General features: G+C 44.6%; 1 protein-coding gene across 2 annotated transcripts; it reads left to right on the top strand.

Moving 5' to 3' along the window:
• Window positions 1-9,015: 9,015 nt before the first annotated feature.
• On the top strand, window positions 9,016-16,474 carry MRPS33 (mitochondrial ribosomal protein S33). Of its 2 annotated transcripts, none has more exons than XM_050919121.1 (3): window positions 9,016-9,094; window positions 13,157-13,412; window positions 16,205-16,474. In XM_050919121.1, exons 2-3 carry the CDS (start codon window positions 13,198-13,200, stop codon window positions 16,308-16,310), a joined length of 321 nt encoding a protein of 106 aa, XP_050775078.1. In that variant the 5' UTR covers window positions 9,016-9,094; window positions 13,157-13,197; the 3' UTR covers window positions 16,311-16,474. The 2 variants fall into 2 exon arrangements, with proteins under 2 accessions (XP_050775078.1, XP_050775068.1); XM_050919111.1 differs by lacking the exon at window positions 9,016-9,094 and adding an exon at window positions 11,913-11,995.
• The last annotated feature ends 1,653 nt before the right edge of the window (window positions 16,475-18,127 follow it).

Below are 18,127 nucleotides of genomic sequence, written 5' to 3'. Positions count from 1 at the left end.
AGCTCCTGGACACCACTCTGTCTGTGAAGTTTACAGAAGCATAAGTTGTCAAACAAGTTAATTCACTTGCCAAAGATCACACAAGGAGTCAGTAGCAGAGCTAGGAATAGAATTCAAAAATCCTAATTCTTTTTCAAGTTCTGGTCCCTATATGAATTCCACATGTGGATACACGTATGTGTCGTGTCTGAGTCTAGAAGTTTTTCCAAGCAGTGTCCGTTGATCCGTACATGTGCAGTATCTTCCCTCGCGCTCCCGACTGAGGGCATAAGGGGTGGTGCGGGTCTATGCCTCTCCAATTCCTTCTTACTTACGCACAGCCTGAGTTGCAATCCTGTCCTCTTTCGTTCTTGCAATTGCTAAAAAAATTATTGTAAATATTTGATGTAAATAGTTGTCTTGGAGTTTAGAAATCTTTGAGACTCTTTGTCGCTATTGCAGGGCCCAGCCATAACCTCATAACGAATTTGTAAGTGCGTCTTGGAATGCATATTAGAACAGTATCAAATAGCAAATCTTCCCCCTCCTGGGGTGTTACAGCTCAATCCACATGAGCACAAGCAGTCTCCACAGCATCCCTATCAGACATCCCATTGCAGAACATTTACAATGCTGCAACGTGGCAATCTGTCCATGCATTTATGGCAGAATACACCCTGACTCAAGCAGCAGCTGCTGATGCAGCAATAGGAATGGCTATATTACAGGCAGCTCTGCTACCAGCTTCCTCGCCAGGGGCAGCTCCAGGCCCCAGCATGCCAAGCGTGTGCTTGGGGCAGAATGCCGCGGGGGGCGCTCTGCCGGTTGCCGGGAGGGCAGCAGGCGGCTCTGGTGGACCTCCTGCAGGCGTGCCTGCGGAGGGTCCGCTGGTCTTGTGGCTCCGGTGGACCTCCCGCACGCGTGCCTGTGGAGGGTCTGCTGGTCCCGCGGCTCCGGTGGACCTCCCTGCTTGGGGCAGCGAAATGTCTAGAGCCGCCCCTATTCCTCGCACCCACCTCTACACTGATCACTTCTTGCCAATCACCCCGTGTGGAATATACATAGGGACCAGCACTCCAAGAGGACAAGGTTACTTACTGTAACTGGAAATTCTTCAAGATGTGTGGTCCCAATCTGTATTCCACTACCCGCCCTCCTTCTCCTCTGGTTTGGAATCCTAGTGCATGGCAATAAGAGGAGGAACTGGAGAGGCATTGACCCACACCATCCCTTATATCGTTGGTCAGGAGCACGAGGGAAGATACTGCATATGTGCGGGTCAATGGACACTGCTTGAAAAAACTTCCAGACTCAGTCACCTGGCATGCATGCATACACCCGTGTGGAATACAGACAGTAACCACACATCTCGAAGAATGTCCAGTAACAATAAGTAACCTCCTCTTCCCAGACCCTTGATCTAACCACAAGGAAACATTCCCTCTCTTAAATTTTAAATATTCCATCTAATGTTAGCCATGTATTAGGACATACATTTGAACTATGAATCATTCAGTCTAGATGACATGCATTTGAAGGACTGGGGATTTTCTGTATCCCCCTTTATTTGTCCCCATTCATCCTCGTGTACCCCATACTGTGCTGATCAACTAATCCATTCAAAAAGGACTTGATGCACTTCCCTCACATATGGTCAATACCATTTCAAGCATCAGTCAGAGGGTAGCACTAGAGACATAAAGCATGCTTGCTTTCTTTCCCCAGGTGGTGAGAATGCTGCCTCCACAGCCCCACTGGCCTGGAAAGCAATGAACTCGAGACTCAAACAAGCTTTGAAAAAATAATTTAGATTTTTCCTTTTAATTGATGCCAGTCTTGAAATCTCCTACACCAGAGTGTTTCTAATGGGGCCAAAGTGGCAGCATTTAATAGCAGTTTCCTTGCAGATCTCCTTCTGAAGCACTGACTTCAGTGAATTATCTTAAAGCCACAATATGTTGCAAACACCCACCCAAAGACTATTGGTCTAATAAAAGATATTACCTCACCCAAAGACTGTCATCCCCCTAGCACAACATATTCTCCATAGCGGGATTTGCATTACTAGTTGTTCTCAGGGATTAGTGTGAATCACTGGAAAAGACAGCTCAGTTCAAGCTCACAAATTAATCACATTAATCATTAACCAAAAATAATAATAATAATAATAATAATAATAATAATAATAATAATCAGGCATAATGTATTTTTTAAAAGACAGCACTTGACACTCAATGCAAATTAACACAGTGCCCTAAGCAGCTCTCTACTTGAGTCAAAATACATATTCTCACTTCAATATTTAAAATAGAACAGTTTAAATGGTGTTCCTTCTACAGCATGAACCACCTGCTATAAGCAAATTGATAGGATTAGGGATATTCATCCCATTCACAGTGGACTAGGATTTATCACCATGTATTATACATTTCCAAACATAAATAAAAATTAATAAATTGAGACTATCTGTGAGTCACAAACTAACTGATGCACAGATCTATTGTACTTACTGGTGGACGTACTACTGCCCTCTAATGGATAGACTGAGACAGGCTCCAGCATGCATAGTGTGTCCAGAGTCCTACTGTCCAGGCCTGTTTATGTTCAATTTTAAACTGAAATGTACAAAAAATATGAATCAACCAAATAGGTGACTTCATATAATTAATGTTATTGCCCTGTAATCTGCACACGGGATTTGTCCTGCACGTTTACCATGATGTCTGATTAACCACTGCTTCCTATGCTCTACTCTGCCAATACCCTGGGTCTTGATACTTCCTTCATCGCAAATTCCCATGCCTAGAATAGCCACCCTGGTTTTATGCCCCACGTAACTCTCCTTCAAACCACATTTCAAGACTCTCCTCTTTTGGTCAACTTTGTACTACCAACCCTCATCCTAGACATTGTCCAAGCCAAAAATATTACTTTATTAAGAATCAAAAGCCAAGAAAGCTCTAAAAAGATAAGTTCATAATACTCAGCTTATCTTTCAATCTTTCTTTGTTGTCACCCTCCAAGACCTCCCATTCCCCCTCCCTTTGCTCTTCTTCTCCCTCATTGTGTCAGTCTAATTTAGATTTGTTATAAACAGATAGTTAAAGGTTAATGTCTCTTTTACCTGTAAAGGGTTAACAAACAGGGAACCAAACACCTGACCAGGGGACCAATCAGGAGACAAGATATTTTCAAATCTCGGTGGAGGGAAGCCTTTGTTTGTGTTTTTTGGGTTTTGCTTTGTTCTCTCTTGGCTCTGAGAGTGACCACACGTACTTACAGGCTCTCTAATTTTCTATTCCAATTTTGTAACTACAAAGGTAGAAAGGCGGTATAGTCTTTTTATTTGTTTTTTCTTTATTTGCAAATGTGTATTTGGCTGGAAGTATTTTAAATTGTATTTCTGCTGGAGGAGGCTTTTTCTCCAGTTTCTAGAAGCTGACAGACCCTATAATATTCCATCTTGAATTTCAGTGATTTTCTTTATTCTTTTTTTCTTTTATTAAAAGTTTTGCTTTTAAGACCTGTCTGATTTTTCCCCTTGTTGAGGCTCAAGGGAATTGAGTCTGTACTTAATAGGGAAGGAGAAGGGAGGGGGAGAGAAAGGAGGGGGGGAACCCACCTGATTTCTCTGTGTTGTGATTCAAGGAGTTTGAATCACGGTGATCTCCTAGTGTACCCAGGGCGGGAAAGATTTGGGAGGAAGTAAGGAGAAGGGGGAATCCCTTTGATTAGATTCACGGAGCTTGAATCTGTATATCTCTCCAAGAGCCCAGGGAGGGAACACCTGGAGGGGAGAAGGAGGGGGAAGGGAAATGGTTTATTCCCCTTTGTTGTGAGACTCAAGGAATTTGGGTCTTGGGGGTCCCCAGGGAAGGTTTTGGGGGAGACCAGAGTTTATCAGGCACTCTACTCTAAGTCCTGATTGGTGGCAGCACTACAGGATCTAAGCTGGTAATTAAGCTTAGGGGAATTCATGCTAGTACCCATATTTTGGACGCTAAGGTTCAGAATTGGGAATTATACTATGACAAGATTATAAACTGCTCAGAGCAACACGTCACTTTATTTGTCAGTAAAGCACTATGCGCACCTATAATACTGCATCTTCTTCAAGTGCTGTCTCCAATGTAGAGGCTGTTGACCACCAACTTCCATCTTTTGCAGTCACAACAAAGTTGTAAAGCTTCCACTCTTCTTTGGATACCAGTCCACCTGATGACATTTCCAATGTAACTGACTCTCTTTCTTCCTCTTCTTGGTTTTCCTATGATCTTCCCTGATAGTATGAGTGCTGAAATGTCCACAAAAAGATGTGTTTTTTACCTAGGGTCTCAAGTAAATTTACTCTTTTTAAATTAATCCTTCCCATAATTTCTTCATTCATATGTCTACATATACAGTGCTGCAGCCGCACAGCTATGTCAATACAGGTGTGCTGCTACAGCACATCTGATGAAGATACTCCATGCTGGCGGGTGAGAGCTCTCCTGTCAACATAAAGAAACCACCTCAGTGACTGGCAGAAGCTCTCCCACTGACATAGCACTGTGCACACAAGTTGTTTATGCTGGTATAACTTACTTAGCTCAGGAGGGTGGTTTATTCACACCCCTGAGCAACATAAATTATGCGACATATGCTGTCCATATGTAGCACTTAAGCATTCTAGTGCAGACGTGCAGTTTTAAATTTTGATAACACAGAAATCTTTGGAAGTTGTTGAATATATCTTTTACAAGCTGTATCCCTCTCTCAATTTCATCATCACATCTCCTGTCTGATGTCGTTAGATCGCTTAAGTAGGGGAACCTATTCTCTTGTTCCACCACTCAACCATCAAAGTATAGATGTTGCCTACTTTGAGCACCACTGTTTACTTACCTAGTATTGCATAAATAATAAAAATAAAAGCCTGATTAAAAACAAGTAGCTCTGCCCTGTGCTCTGAACACCATCAACTTCAGGGAACAAGGTGAAGTGTAAGCTTTATGAACCCACTGTGTTTCTTCATCCCGTATCTTCCTGTGTTCATCATCCTGGGCTGGAATGGAGGTGGATAAGGAGTGTAGGGAAGAATGCCTTGGAAACAGGGCCACAGAAATGCTTACTGTATTTACCACAGCCCCTTCTCTGTGACTAGAGGAGCTCATAATAAAGTACCAGCCAAGTGATCACCCATGCACTATATCATTAGCAATAGTCCCAGAAGATGGTGGGAATCTTCCATTCCAGCCCATTCATCTTAGCAAATGGTTAACGGTCTTGGAATCCAACTAGGATCATAGAAAAAGGAGTATGATCACTTGTGGACCATTGGGAACAATTCTGTATATGAATGAGTAGTGTGCTACAGACCTGTGAGGCTTTCACAATGGTGCTTAGCACTACCATAGGCAATTAACATTACTGCACTTCTTACCTACTGTAAGTACTACTGTACTTAATATAGGCAAGACCTCAGGAAGAACAAGTTCTGCATCAGGAGTACTCTACAGATGATTCCCGCCACTAGTCCCATAAAATCTAGGAACTAGACAATCTTAAACTTCTTGATGGGCACTAGGGAGAAAGGCAATCTCTCAGATCATTTACAGCTTCACAGACTGTAAAAAGTACCTTACTTTCCAGGTGCAATGTAACAGGTACTAAGTGGTGTCATAAATAGATAGCTAAGGGTTAATGTCTCTTTCACCTGGAAAGGGGTAACAAACAACACCTGACCAGAGGACCAATCAGGAAACAAAACTTTTTCAGATCTGGGTGGAGGGAAGTTTTGGGTGTGAGTTCTTTGTCTTGGTTCGGTGACCCTCTCGGCTCTGAGAGTGATCTTTCTATCTCCAGGCTTTCTAATCTTCTGTTTCCAAGTTGTAAGTACAAGGATAGTAAGACAATAGGTTTATATTGTTTTTTTGTATTTACATGTGTGTAGTTGCTGGAATGTGTTAAATTGTATTCTTTTTGGATAAGGCTGTTTATTCATTTTTTCTTTTAAGCAATTGACCCTGTATATTGTCACCTTGATACAGAGACCATTTTCTGTCTTTTTCTTTCTTTTTATATAAAGCTTTCTTTTTAAGACCTGTGGGGGGTTTTTTTTAGTGGAGGCTCAAGGGGATTGAGTCTGCAGCTCACCAGGGAATTGGTGGGAGGAAGAAGACAGGGGGAAGAGAGAATCTATTTGTGTTAGATTTACTAAGCCTGACTTTGCATACCCTCTGGGTGAGGGGAGAGAGAGATTTGATCTCTCGGTACTTGTGTTTCAAGGACTTGAAGCAGGGAGTATCCTAGGGTCCCCAGGGAGGGAAATCTGGGAGGAGGTAAAGAGGGGGAAGGGAAGTGGGTTATTTCCCTTTGTGGTGAGACTCAGGGCATCTGAGTCTTGGGGTTCCCCAGGGAAGGTTTTGGGGAGACCAGAGTGTGCCAGACACTGGAATTCTGGCTGGTGGCAGCGATATCAGATCCAAGCTGGTAATTAAGTTTGGAGGTTTCATGCTAGCTTCTCATGTTCTGAACTCTAAGGTTCAGATCTGAGAAGGAGAGTTATGACAAGTGGAAACTACATTTGTGCTTTGTTGACGATTCTGACTTTGTCGTCCTGTATGTTTGTACAGTTTCTAGCTGAATGCAGCCACAATCCTGACAGCTCTTTGCATGCTACCATAATAACTAATATAAATACATATAGTAGCCACGGATAAGGAACTGATGAGAAAATTTTTTACTTTACTGTTGGTCTAAGACTAAATAACGTGGTTGTTGTTTTGTTGACAGAAGGAACTATTGATTTGCAAATAGAAATATACGCCCTGATTCTGCACTTTTGTACATGCTTAAATTTACTCCCACAAGGGGAACACTTGTAACCCCCAAGGAGATTACATAGATTCCTGGAGCTCCGTCTGCTGGCAGCTCAGGAAGGAGGAGCCAAGGCAAATTCAGAGTCTGCCTGGCAACCAATAGGGAGTGGAGATGCCCTTTCCCGGGAGTTCAGGAGAGCAGAGAAGCCATTTTTGAGGAGGGCAAGGGCAAGGGCTGGACTGGCTGTGTGGGGAGCTGGTGAGTCCCAGGCCTGCAAGCAGGGTTCCCCCTGAGAACTGGCCTCTAGGGACCTGACCGCAGATCCCTCAGCTGGGTGTTCCTTCCCTGCAGATGATTCCCAATTGTTACGTTTGCTGAGAAATTTCCCCAGCCTGGCTGGGTTCACCTCCAGCTCCCCCGGTGAGACCAGTCCCCCATGGTCAGCGCTGCTAGTCCAGGGCTGCTGCCTGCTGATTGTGTGACTGGAGGCTGGGCTAGGAGACTACAGTTTGGATGTTAGGGTAGTTGTATAACCTACACCTTGCGCCCTGCACCCCTTTGTGATGAGAGGAAATCCTGGGACCAACGCAGCCTGATTCCTGCCTGAGGAGGATCCCTGTCAGCAGACAGCAGCCCCTCTGCAGTGACTGAGGAGTCCAGCGTCATCTTCAAACCTGAAGGTCATGCATGTAGTTTGTGAGTGCACCAGCTTATAGTTAGTTAGTCAGGGAATTTGTTTTGGGGACCCACTACTCCCTGAACTGTGTCCTGAAGCCAGAGAGTAAGGGTTTGAGGTTTTTATAACCTGCTGTTTATTACACCTGTGGAGGGATTCACCACCTCCTCCCACTTGTCAGTCCTTTGGGCTGTACTGAACCCAGTCAGCCGCACTGCAAAACCACTGCAGAGAATTTTATAGGTCATCAAGGGCCCCAGCAAAGTATGCATACCAACAGAACACTAATTTTACACTTGTTACATCAAGTCATGGGTATTTTCAGTGTGGGCACCAGTGACCCTAAAAATAGTGTTTCACCCTGTTATGTTGTATATGTTGCCTGTTTAATATAATTATTGTGTTGAATATATTTTTATGTGTTATTTCTTGGAAGTCTCCAACTATCTGGCAGGTAAATGGGCTGTAGTTAGAATTTTTTGCGCAAGCTGCCCTGGTGACCCTGCCAGGAAGGAGTGAGGAGGGGTGGAGGCACCGCCAAATAACTTCATAGCAAACAAGATTCACTCTGCTGACTGGGTGGCGGGATCCAAAAGAACCCAGACCTGTCCATCAAAACCTGTAAGCGAATTGCCGTTAAAGGAGGTAATCAGGTGGAGAGGGGCGCTACACAGTCATGTTCACAAATTTAAGCATGTGCATGCTTGCAGGACAGAGACAACATTGAGAGGAAGGGGAAGATCTTACTAGCAGGACTGCTTCATGATGGAGCCAGTGGCACAATGAATAACAATAGATCCAAACCTAGTAAGTTTGAATCTTAACTGAGTCATGAGTTACTGGAGCTTTCATAGTGTAGCAGTTCTAACGTTAGCCTAAGGCATTAGATGTCCCTTAGCTTGAAATCAAGCAGGATTATTTTAGGCAATCAGACACCACGGGGATTATGCCGCATAAAAACTTAAATGGAAATAGAACCTTTACAATAGGCACATTTTTAGGCCAACCAACACAAAAGGGAAAGTCGAAATGTGAAGAACCTACTAGGTGACTAGTCAGTGCCTTGCCAGCGTCGGATTGCGCTGCGCCATACACTTGCTCCTTCATTATCCCTTTTAACAAGGTGGTTGTTCCAAGCAGGAAATTCACTTGTTTACAATAGTGTCAGAAGAGCTGCAGACAGGGCACGGCAGCCGGCCCCCTAGCTCCTGGGGGGGCGGGGCAGTGAACACCCGCTGCCTGCCCTGGGGACCAGCCGCGGCTGCCTAGCAGAGCGCTCCCCGGGCGCGCGCCCCTGCCCTCCGCACCACTCCCAGGAAACCCCGTGCCGGGATAACCAGCCGCCGCCTGCCCAAGAACGGGCGGTGACCCAGCAGCGGGCGCGCGCCCAAGGACGAGCGCCGCGCCCCCACCCTCGGCACTGCAACAACCGCCGTTCCCTGACGTCACCCACACGGGGAAAAAGAGACGCGAGCTGGCGGCGTCCGTAGGGCGCATGCGCACGGCTACCTCAGTCTTCTCGTGGTGGGTGGCTATGGGGAGGCGTCGCTCTATGGCCTGACTGTTGCAGCCCGGTGAGATTAGCGGGAGGGACACTTCCGGTGGGGGCGGTGGCTGCTTGAACCGCAGGGCAGAGAGGTGAGGTCGGGGTGGGGGCGTCTGTGAGGCCCGGTTAGGGGGAGAGCAGGGAGCCCAGGAGGCTGTGCGCCAAGGGGAGGGGGCGCTCCTGCGTGTGTGTTGGGGGGAAGAGCTCGTGGGTGTGCTGGGGGGAGGGGTACCTGTGGGGGGGGCTCGTGTGCGTGTGTGCTGAGGGGAGGGGTACCTGTGATAGGGGGAAGGGCTCGTGTGTGTGTGTGTTGGGAGTTCCTGTGGAGGCTAGTAAAAGGGAGGGGCTCATGCATGTATATATGGCAGGAAGGGTACCTGGGCGGAGGGGTGGTAGTTGGGAGGGGCTTGTGTGTAGGGTAGTGGGGGAGGAGGCTTGTGTGTGGTATGATGTGGGAAGGTGGCATGTTGCTGTGTAGGGGGCTTCTCTGTGCATGTTGGGTGGGATGGAGGAGAAGCTTGTCTGTGTGCTGTGCGGGATAGCAGCTGTACCTAACTTTAAGGAATAACTTAGTGTAGGGGGTGAATTTATTGGCCCTGAACTGTATCAGTGGTTCTCAGCCACAGAGACTGTTGTGATATCGCCACCATGGGTACTGCAGGCTTTTGCAATTGGTGCTCGCCATGGCATCCATCAGGGTCTTGTGAGTTCTGGATGCGGCAATGAGATGAAATGTTTCACTGTTTTTAAAAAAAAATTCCTTCACTTTTTAAAAATAAAACGAATGGGAACATTTTTGTTATAATTTGGTATTGTAACCCAACCCCTTTTATTCTTGTTTGTCAAAATCTAAACTATGCCTTCCACTTAGAATGCTACTGTCTTTCCTCTTCATGGAAAGCCCTTGAAATGATGTAGGGCCCTTAGAATGGATAGCAATGTAACATTAAAAATTAGTTCATATTTTATCAGAAACTGTTGGAAGCAGACAGGTAGCTATTGTTAATGGGACTCACTCTCTTCTGTTTCTGGCCCTCTCCTGCATTGTCGCCTATCTCTAAAGACACTGTCAGGTTAAAAATTATATTAATAAGGGAGAACTAATCCTGTGGTCTGCAGGTCTTTTTAAAGACTATTCTGTGGAGGCTATAGTAGAGGAAGGGGAAGAGGGAAAGAGTGGCATTTAAGAGGAAAAGGAGTGGGAAGGACAGTGAAGGAGTGGGATGAGGTCAGGGCAAACAACCTATCAGAAAACAGCATTCAGTGTTAAACTGCTCACAGTCAGTCTGATAACATCACTGTCATCCAGAAGTGTGGGCCAGCCCCTAGTGCGGCTAGCTCAGGGGTGGGTAAACTATGGCCCGGGGCCGGCCCACTAGCCAATTTAATCCGGCCCTTGAGCACCCACGGGGGAGTAGGGTCAGTGGCTGCTCTGCGCAGCTCCCGGAAGCAGCAGCATGTCACCCCTTCTGGCTCCTATGCATAGGGGCAGCCTGGGGCTCTGGACGCTGTCCCCACAGCTCCCATTGGTCAGGAACTGCGGCCAATGGGAGTTGCAGGGGCAGCACCTGTGAGCAGAGCAGGGCGCAACCACTTGGGGCAGTGTGCAGTATCAGTAGTCTTTCATGTACTATGCTCAGACTTTCCATCTGCTTCTTACAGAAACTCAGGTCACCAAAGAGACCGGCTTGGATAGCTCTTTCTTCAGACACCAGTGGGAGTTTTCAACTTTTACCCGTTTAATCTCTCTGGTATTCTTAGATTAGATAGGATTAGCTAAGGACTCCAACCTTGGATTAGGCTATTTAGAAGATTCCAGCAGGGACTATTAAATTAAAAACCCATCACCATTCTGCTGTCTTGCATCATCTAGGAGCTAAGAGTGGTTTCATCTCTCCTGGCACAGTGGAAAAGGGAGAGTGGAGAGGGTTGGTTGTGATACAGTAGAGTGCATTGGTATCTGTGCAGATGGTGGCCAATGCAAAATAATAATCAATTCCATTTAGGTCTGACCTACAAATGCAGGACTTCAGGATATCTGTTTAGAAAAGGCCAGTGCTGTGATACAGCATGGCTGTGTGATGTCTAGCTGCCTCCTAAGAAAGAGAGCCACTGTAGCACAGGAGAGGCTTATGTTAACTCTACCATGTGTAGCCCATGGTTATGATAAACTGAGATGCTGGACTGCATCTGTTCCAGAACTTCTCTCTTCTCACGTTAGGACATTGCTTTGCCTTAAAGCCTCTGACACTTTGCTTGCCCTCCCATTATAGTTCTTCTCATATTCTCTTTTGACCCAGAACACTTCATTATTATTTGGGTGCTGAATTTACTTCCTCCTCCCGTTTCGTCTTGCTATTGAGCACCAGTGGGAGCAAATCTAAGGAGGCGATTGTGCACCAGCTCCTCCACAATGTAAAAGCCCACGTGGGGTAATATTTACTTCAAGATAATGTTATTAAACAAAATATTCCCAATTAATTTAGTTAAATCTACTTGGCTTGCTCCTGCAGATGGTCTTCACTGTTGCTTTTATACATCTCTAATATTTTATGCTCATCTTGATTCTCTTCTTGGTTTCTGGATGCAATTGTGAAATGCTTTTTAAAAGAAAACAAGGACTTTAAAGTCAATCTAGTGCTCATGAAAGAATGCTGACAGCTCTAAAGATTTAAACCATCACCTGTTCACCAGACAGGCATGGTATGGGCAGCACAGGGGATTTGAAGTCATTACAAGATCATGGGAATCCCGTATGATCTTGTTCACTAACCCTATATGACATATAACATAAATTGCTTGAAACTCCACTGCCAGGAATATCCCGAACAGAGGATTGTACCTCTGTGCCTCGTATGCAATGCTTCCCCAATGGAGTTGACTGCAATAATAGAGAAAAGCAGATCTAATCTACTTACTCCTCTTTATAGCTGTCAATCCTAGGGAAAGAATCAGAGGGGCGATCTGCTGCTGAAGCCAAGACAAATAAAACGGTTAGTCTTTTCCTTCTCTCTCTCTCTCTCTCATTTTTCTCATCTTGGGTAGCTGCTTCCCCATTGATCTCAGCAAGCAGAATGAATCTAACAAGATTTGTCAGGTTCATTCAATGGACAGTAGGAGCTTGAGAGCTATTCTGTGGGGAAGAACAAATTTAAATAGAGAGGAAGATGTGAAGAGAGCTGAAGAAAAACATCAAAGGGATCGTTAGAGTTGGGAGAGAAAGAATTGCTCTTGTGGTCTAGCAGTAATGGCTAAAAGTTTGGAATATCACTCTGAGAGCATCTCATATTCTAGAGAGATTCCATTTGGCTGTCTGAAGGAGCAGAAGTGAGGGACTCTGGAGGGAGTCTCCTTGGTTGGAGAGAAGTTTGTTGACATGTTGGTTCTCTTGGAAAAGAGAAGGCAAAAGTGGAAAAATAGTTGGAAGAGGGAGGTGGGGACATGCTTCAAACAAAAGGACAGATATGAGAGAAAACTGACAGAAAACAACGTCTTGGTGGAGGACATGCATGAAATCCAAAGAGATGAGGAATGGGAGAAAGAAATGGAGATATGAATCTACTAACTATATTGACATCAGTGGTAGCTAGGTGCCTAGAAACCTTTTGAGGATCTTGGCCTGAGTCTTCATGCCATTTAATCCTTGTCTTCTCTGGAGAGACTACCAAATTAAGTGATGTCTCTATAAGGAGAACTGTATATAGGAAAAGCAGCAAAGAGTCCTGTGGCACGTTATAGACTAACAGACTTTTTGGAGCATGAGAATGCATCCGACAAAGTGGGTATTCGCCCACGAAAGCTCATGCTCCAAAACGTCTGTTAGTCTATAAGGCGCCACAGGACTCTTTGCTGCTTTTACAGATCCAGACTAACATGGCTACCCCTCTGATACTGTATATTAGGAATTAGACTAGTTTTACATAAAGCTGGGATGACAAACCTCAGACGTGCTAAAAGTGATATGTAATGTGTTTTATGGTTATGTCAAAGACATTGGCATCAGCTGTGTTGCAGTGAGAAATGCAGCCTCAAGCATGATGCCCCTCCTGTGAATTGCAAGTGTGATTTGAGAGTGGAAGACAGGATCATACTGGCAAACGCTTGGGATCCTGGAACATCTCAAATAGCTGCAGTTTTTCTTCTTCCTTCTGTAGGGAAGTGTGCATATGTGTGCGTGTCCATTCTTTGCCTGGAGATGTCTGCTCTTTCCAATTATGCTTTGCGGATGGCCCGCCTGAGTGCCCGGATATTTGGAGAAGTTGTCAGGCCAACAGACAATAAGTCCATGAAAGTAGTGAAGCTGTTCAGCGAGCAGCCCCTTGCCAAACGGAAGGAGGTCTACGATTGGTATCCCCCTCACAACACCTACTTCGCCCTCATGAGGAAACTCCGCTTCTTTGGCCTCTACAGGTGATCCACGTGTGTAATGGGGGTGAGGGGTGAGGGGGATGGACTGGGCAACAAGGACTTGTGGATTCTATTAGGGTTGTGTTAAAGCAGCAGCAGAACTATTAAAGTGGTGCAGTTCAGAAAACAGACAGGTCGTATAGAAGAAGCACTTTTTTGCTGTGCTTGGTGTGGCAAGAATAGAGTAAAATGTGGGCTGGTTATTTATGTAGTTTTTCCTGTTTAGATGCACTGAACCTTTTGTGGGCAAGAGTTCGTAGACCAGTGGGTGTAGTTAAGCAGTCACATGTCAATATGGGGCACGCTTCTTCTAGCTCAGTGGTTCTCAGACTGTGGGTCAGGACCCCAAAATGGATCGTGGCATTGTTTTAATGGGGTCACCAGGGTTGACATTAGATGCTGCAGCCCGGGCCCAAAGCTGGGGCCCAAGCACAGGGTTTGACTCGGGACTGAAGCCGAAGCCTGAGCCCCACCACCTGCGGTGGTGGGGCTCAGGCTTTGACTTTGCCCCCCTCTACTGGAGGCTGCAGGGCTTGGATGGGCCCAGGCTTTGTCATCCCTCCTTCCCCTCCCCTGTGGTCTTGTAATAATTTTTGTTGTCAGAAGCGGGTTGTGGTGCAATAAAGTTTGAGAACCCCTGTTCTAGCTGTTTGGGACAGGGGCCTTATCCATTAAGAAAGCATTGTTTTGCAAAGCTGATGAATAATAGGTGTGATGTCTGTCTGCAGAACAGAAGCTAAGGCAACAATTATGGGGTGTCCTGTTTTTTCAAGGAGCTGCAAAAGACGTATAGCATGTTAACACACCAACTGCTAAAATATCTTACCCTGTGTTTATGGCTACTTCAGTACCCATCCTTGAAATTTTGGTGGTGGTTGATTTTTCTTTAAGTTTTAAAAAACTAAGTCACCTTCAAACCATCCAAAATGACGGGAAATTGTTTTCCAAATATAGGAGAACAACATTGGCTAGAAACATTTATATTTAAGCTTCTAAATGAGTATTACAATTTTGAGTAAGGAAACTCTGAACTGATTACTTGTAGATGTTCTTTGAGGCAGTTAAATGCAGCCTTTACTGTGGCCAACTGGAATGGAATTTATAGGAGTTTCTTTCCCATACTAGAAATAGAAATCCTACCTATTATATAGTGACCATCCAGGTGTTGCCTGCACTATTGTAAGAACAACACTTTCTAGAATAACTTCCTCTTGGCACAAAACACCAAACTATAAACTGTGCTCGCTCAAGTGTCTTGTTTCTTGTGTATGCTCAGAGAGGCCTGCAGTGGCTCAAGTGTGCTATTCAGAAATAAATGTTGTGGCAGGCAGTAGACGTTCGACACAGATCTGAAGACCAAGAGGGCCTGAGAATAATTCTTAAGATTTTCTGGAAGTATTAAAAAGAGCAGGGCAGCAGCCTTAGACAAGCTTGAGGTGCTACTACCCATTTTCCCACACTTTCCACTGCTAAGTTGCATTTGGATGGGAGATGGAGTGGAATTTATTTAAAGGGTTCTCCAGGATTTCCTATCCTGTACTTCCCCACCCCTGTTCACTTTTTACTGCTTTTTTTACAGCAACTAGTGCAAGAGAGTCCTGCTTCATGACTAGGGCTCCTAGGCGCTATGATAATACAAATAAATAATAAAGATCCCACTGGCAGATGTAGATTCCTCCAGAATCCTTCAGTGAAATCAATTGAGAGCAATGCCAGGTGTAACTGCAGCCCTCCCTGCCTCTCTTCTCAGGAGCTAATGACCCAAACTTAAGTCTTTAATTGACATTGCAACACAAGATGAGACTTCTGAGCTAGCTTGGGGGCATGGGATTTTGATTTTCTGTCTCTTGTTGATTTTATATTTTCCTTCCCATTTGAGCACAATGGATCAATAAATATACTGTAAGAAATATATATCATTTGTTGCTGATAAAGGCAATCTTGTTAATTCCATTAGTACCAAAGGAAATCTTTCAATGAGATTCAATATAGGCTTCATTCTCTAACACATCTGGACAACCATCAGACTTGCCTGGGAATAGGTGTGGGTGTGGGAGTTGCAGAGCATTGGATGAACAACAAGACTGCAAGTGAGGAGATTTGCATCCGGTTTTTCATTCTGCCACAGACTTGGTGTGACTCTGAGTAAGTCCCTTCACTTCTAAGGCCTTGGCTACACTGACGCTTTACAGCGCTGCAACTTTCTCGCTCAGGGGTGTGAAAAAACACTCCCCTGAGCGCAACAGGTTACAGTGCTGTAAAGCGCCAGTGTAAACAGTGCGCGGCTCCCAGCACTGTAAGCTAAACCCCACGGGGAGGTGGAGTACTTGCAGCGCTGGGAAAGCTCTCTTCCAGCGCTGGTGCCGTGACCACACTCGCACTTCAAAGCGCTGCTGCGGGAGCATTCCCACGGCAGCCCTTTGGAGTTTCAAATGTAGCCAAGCCCTTAGTCTTGGTTTTACCCCACCTTTCAAATTGGAATAACACTACCTCACGTGTTGGTGGTAGGCTTCATTCCTTAATTTCTGTTAAGTACTTTGAGATTCTTGAATGGAAGGTGCTGATGTAATGCAAAATATGTTGTTGGTTTGTTTTCGTCTTGATGTAAAACACACTAGGATAATGTACATGTATGTTTACTTTAGGTCTCATCTTGTTTTGTGTACATCTCTCCGTTCTTCTAGGTGGGAATCTACCATTCTGAGTGGGAAGTATTGGCCACCAGAACCCACTGCACTCTTGTTCTTTTGGAAGAAGTTAAATTTAACCCTCTTCCCTCTCTTTCTTCCATTCAGAGATGAACATCAAGATTTCAAGGAAGAGATGAGGCGGCTGAAGAAGCTCCGTGGTAAAGGAAAACCCAAGAAAGGAGAAGGAAAGAGAGCTACCAAGAAGAAATAGTGCTATTTTGGAACTGCAACGGATTACTTTGGAAATGTCAGAGCAAAAGCAGCCCTATCCCTTTCTTCCCAGCCGGAGAAGGATTTGCATGCAGCTGAGTTCATGGCTGCAGTGGGGATTGGGTGTAAGCAGTCTGCCAGATATTAAACTCTGAATTGAACTCTTTTTACTAGGCCTCTTTGAGTGCTCAGGTTTTTGGGGGATGATTTTTTTTCATCAGTGACTGTATATATGGGAATAATTCAGTATGTTCCAGCACCCATAATGATGATGATTTGGGTTTCAGTTGCTATGGGAGCCCTTTTCTACCTGAGGCAGCAATAAAAATAATAAAAATAATTTTTGCTGTTCACCTCTGCTGCTTTCAGTCCTTGTTTCTTTCACTTTTCACTTTCACCAAAATACTACATTTTCTACCTTCTTTCATTCATTTAAGTATGTCTAATCTGCTTATATTGATCCCAGTGCTGTTTGATTCAGACTCAGTAAGAATGTTGCCTTCTGCTACTATGTACATCAGTTTATAATGTATAAAGCTTTACCTGCCCTACCCTTTACCTTGGTGGTTGCTTTTACGTAATGCTAGAAACAATTCATTTGCATTCTGCCCTGGAGGGCACTTCCTGGTCCCTCCCTGCCCACAACACTCTCACTGTACTGTGTATAATTAGATCTACAGATGATAGAAGTTGTGGTGGGAGGATTCTAAATTGCTTCCAAGTTCTGGTCCCTACCAAATGTATTGTTAAATATGTATTACTCCAAAAGGAGATCAGACAAGGATGTTTGTTTGTTTGTAAGGACATGTATGTATTATTCCACAAGGAAATTAACTCTAGTTCATTGATATTGGGGGCCATCTTTATAGCTAGGCTCCTGCAGCATTATCCATTTTAGTAACTATGTGTCTCCTTACCCTTCTTTTGTCTGTCTTCCTGTCTATTCTTTCCCATTTTATGGGTGCAGCAACAGAAGATACATCCACATCTGTTCCTGTGTTTTAGGTGTACCTTTCTGGCCCTCTTCCCACTTTACATGCTGATGCCTTCTCTTTCAAGCATATAGGCCCAGCTCTTTCCCTTTCCCCACTTGCATGATGTACTGCTAACAGTACTCCCTTGGCTGCCTTCCTGGATGTGGCAAGTGAATTAGCAGGAGAGGGCCAAGTTAAAAGGCTTGTGTGCATGATGGGGGAGATTGTAGTACTTAGCAAGCTTTCAAACTCCAGAGGCACCTACTGAAATAAACACCTTCTGCATACCCTGGAACATACAGATAAACGCTGAAGGTAAAAATCGTCAAGGAGGCATACTCTTCCCTGCGTATCTATGCCACATGCACTTGAGAATGGGGGTAACTTTATAGGTATACTCCAGCTGGAGCTACCCAGTAGAAATTGGTGTGTGGGTCTATGCGTTCACAGTGATGTTAGGGTTAAGATTTTATATAGACAATCCAAATTCAAAAATATGGCTTCTAGAGCATACAATCCACTCCTTGTGCAGCTCTGTTTACTATTACTATAAATGAGTTTTACGCATCTTATGTTAGTTAATCCTTTTTATGGTGTCTTCCCTGGCAAACAGTAATCAACAAGGTTTTCTCTCTCACATACACACGCACACAAATTATGTGTGTTTAGTGTGCTGAAGCAGTTTGAGAGGAGACTTTAACTTTGTTTCTAGACTTCTGAGCATTTAAAATCTCAACTAATATTACATAATTTATTTTTTTCCAATTCATACTACAATCTACAACTTAGCACCTATCACAAATTCTGGTCACCTTTGGCAAATGTCTAAAACAGGTAGGCAACC

This window comes from Gopherus flavomarginatus, chromosome 1 (genome assembly GCF_025201925.1).
Source record: "Gopherus flavomarginatus isolate rGopFla2 chromosome 1, rGopFla2.mat.asm, whole genome shotgun sequence".
NCBI lineage: Eukaryota > Metazoa > Chordata > Testudines > Testudinidae > Gopherus > Gopherus flavomarginatus.
The sequence above is the reverse complement of the archived record's forward strand: the minus strand, read 5'-3'. Positions and strand labels throughout refer to the sequence as shown.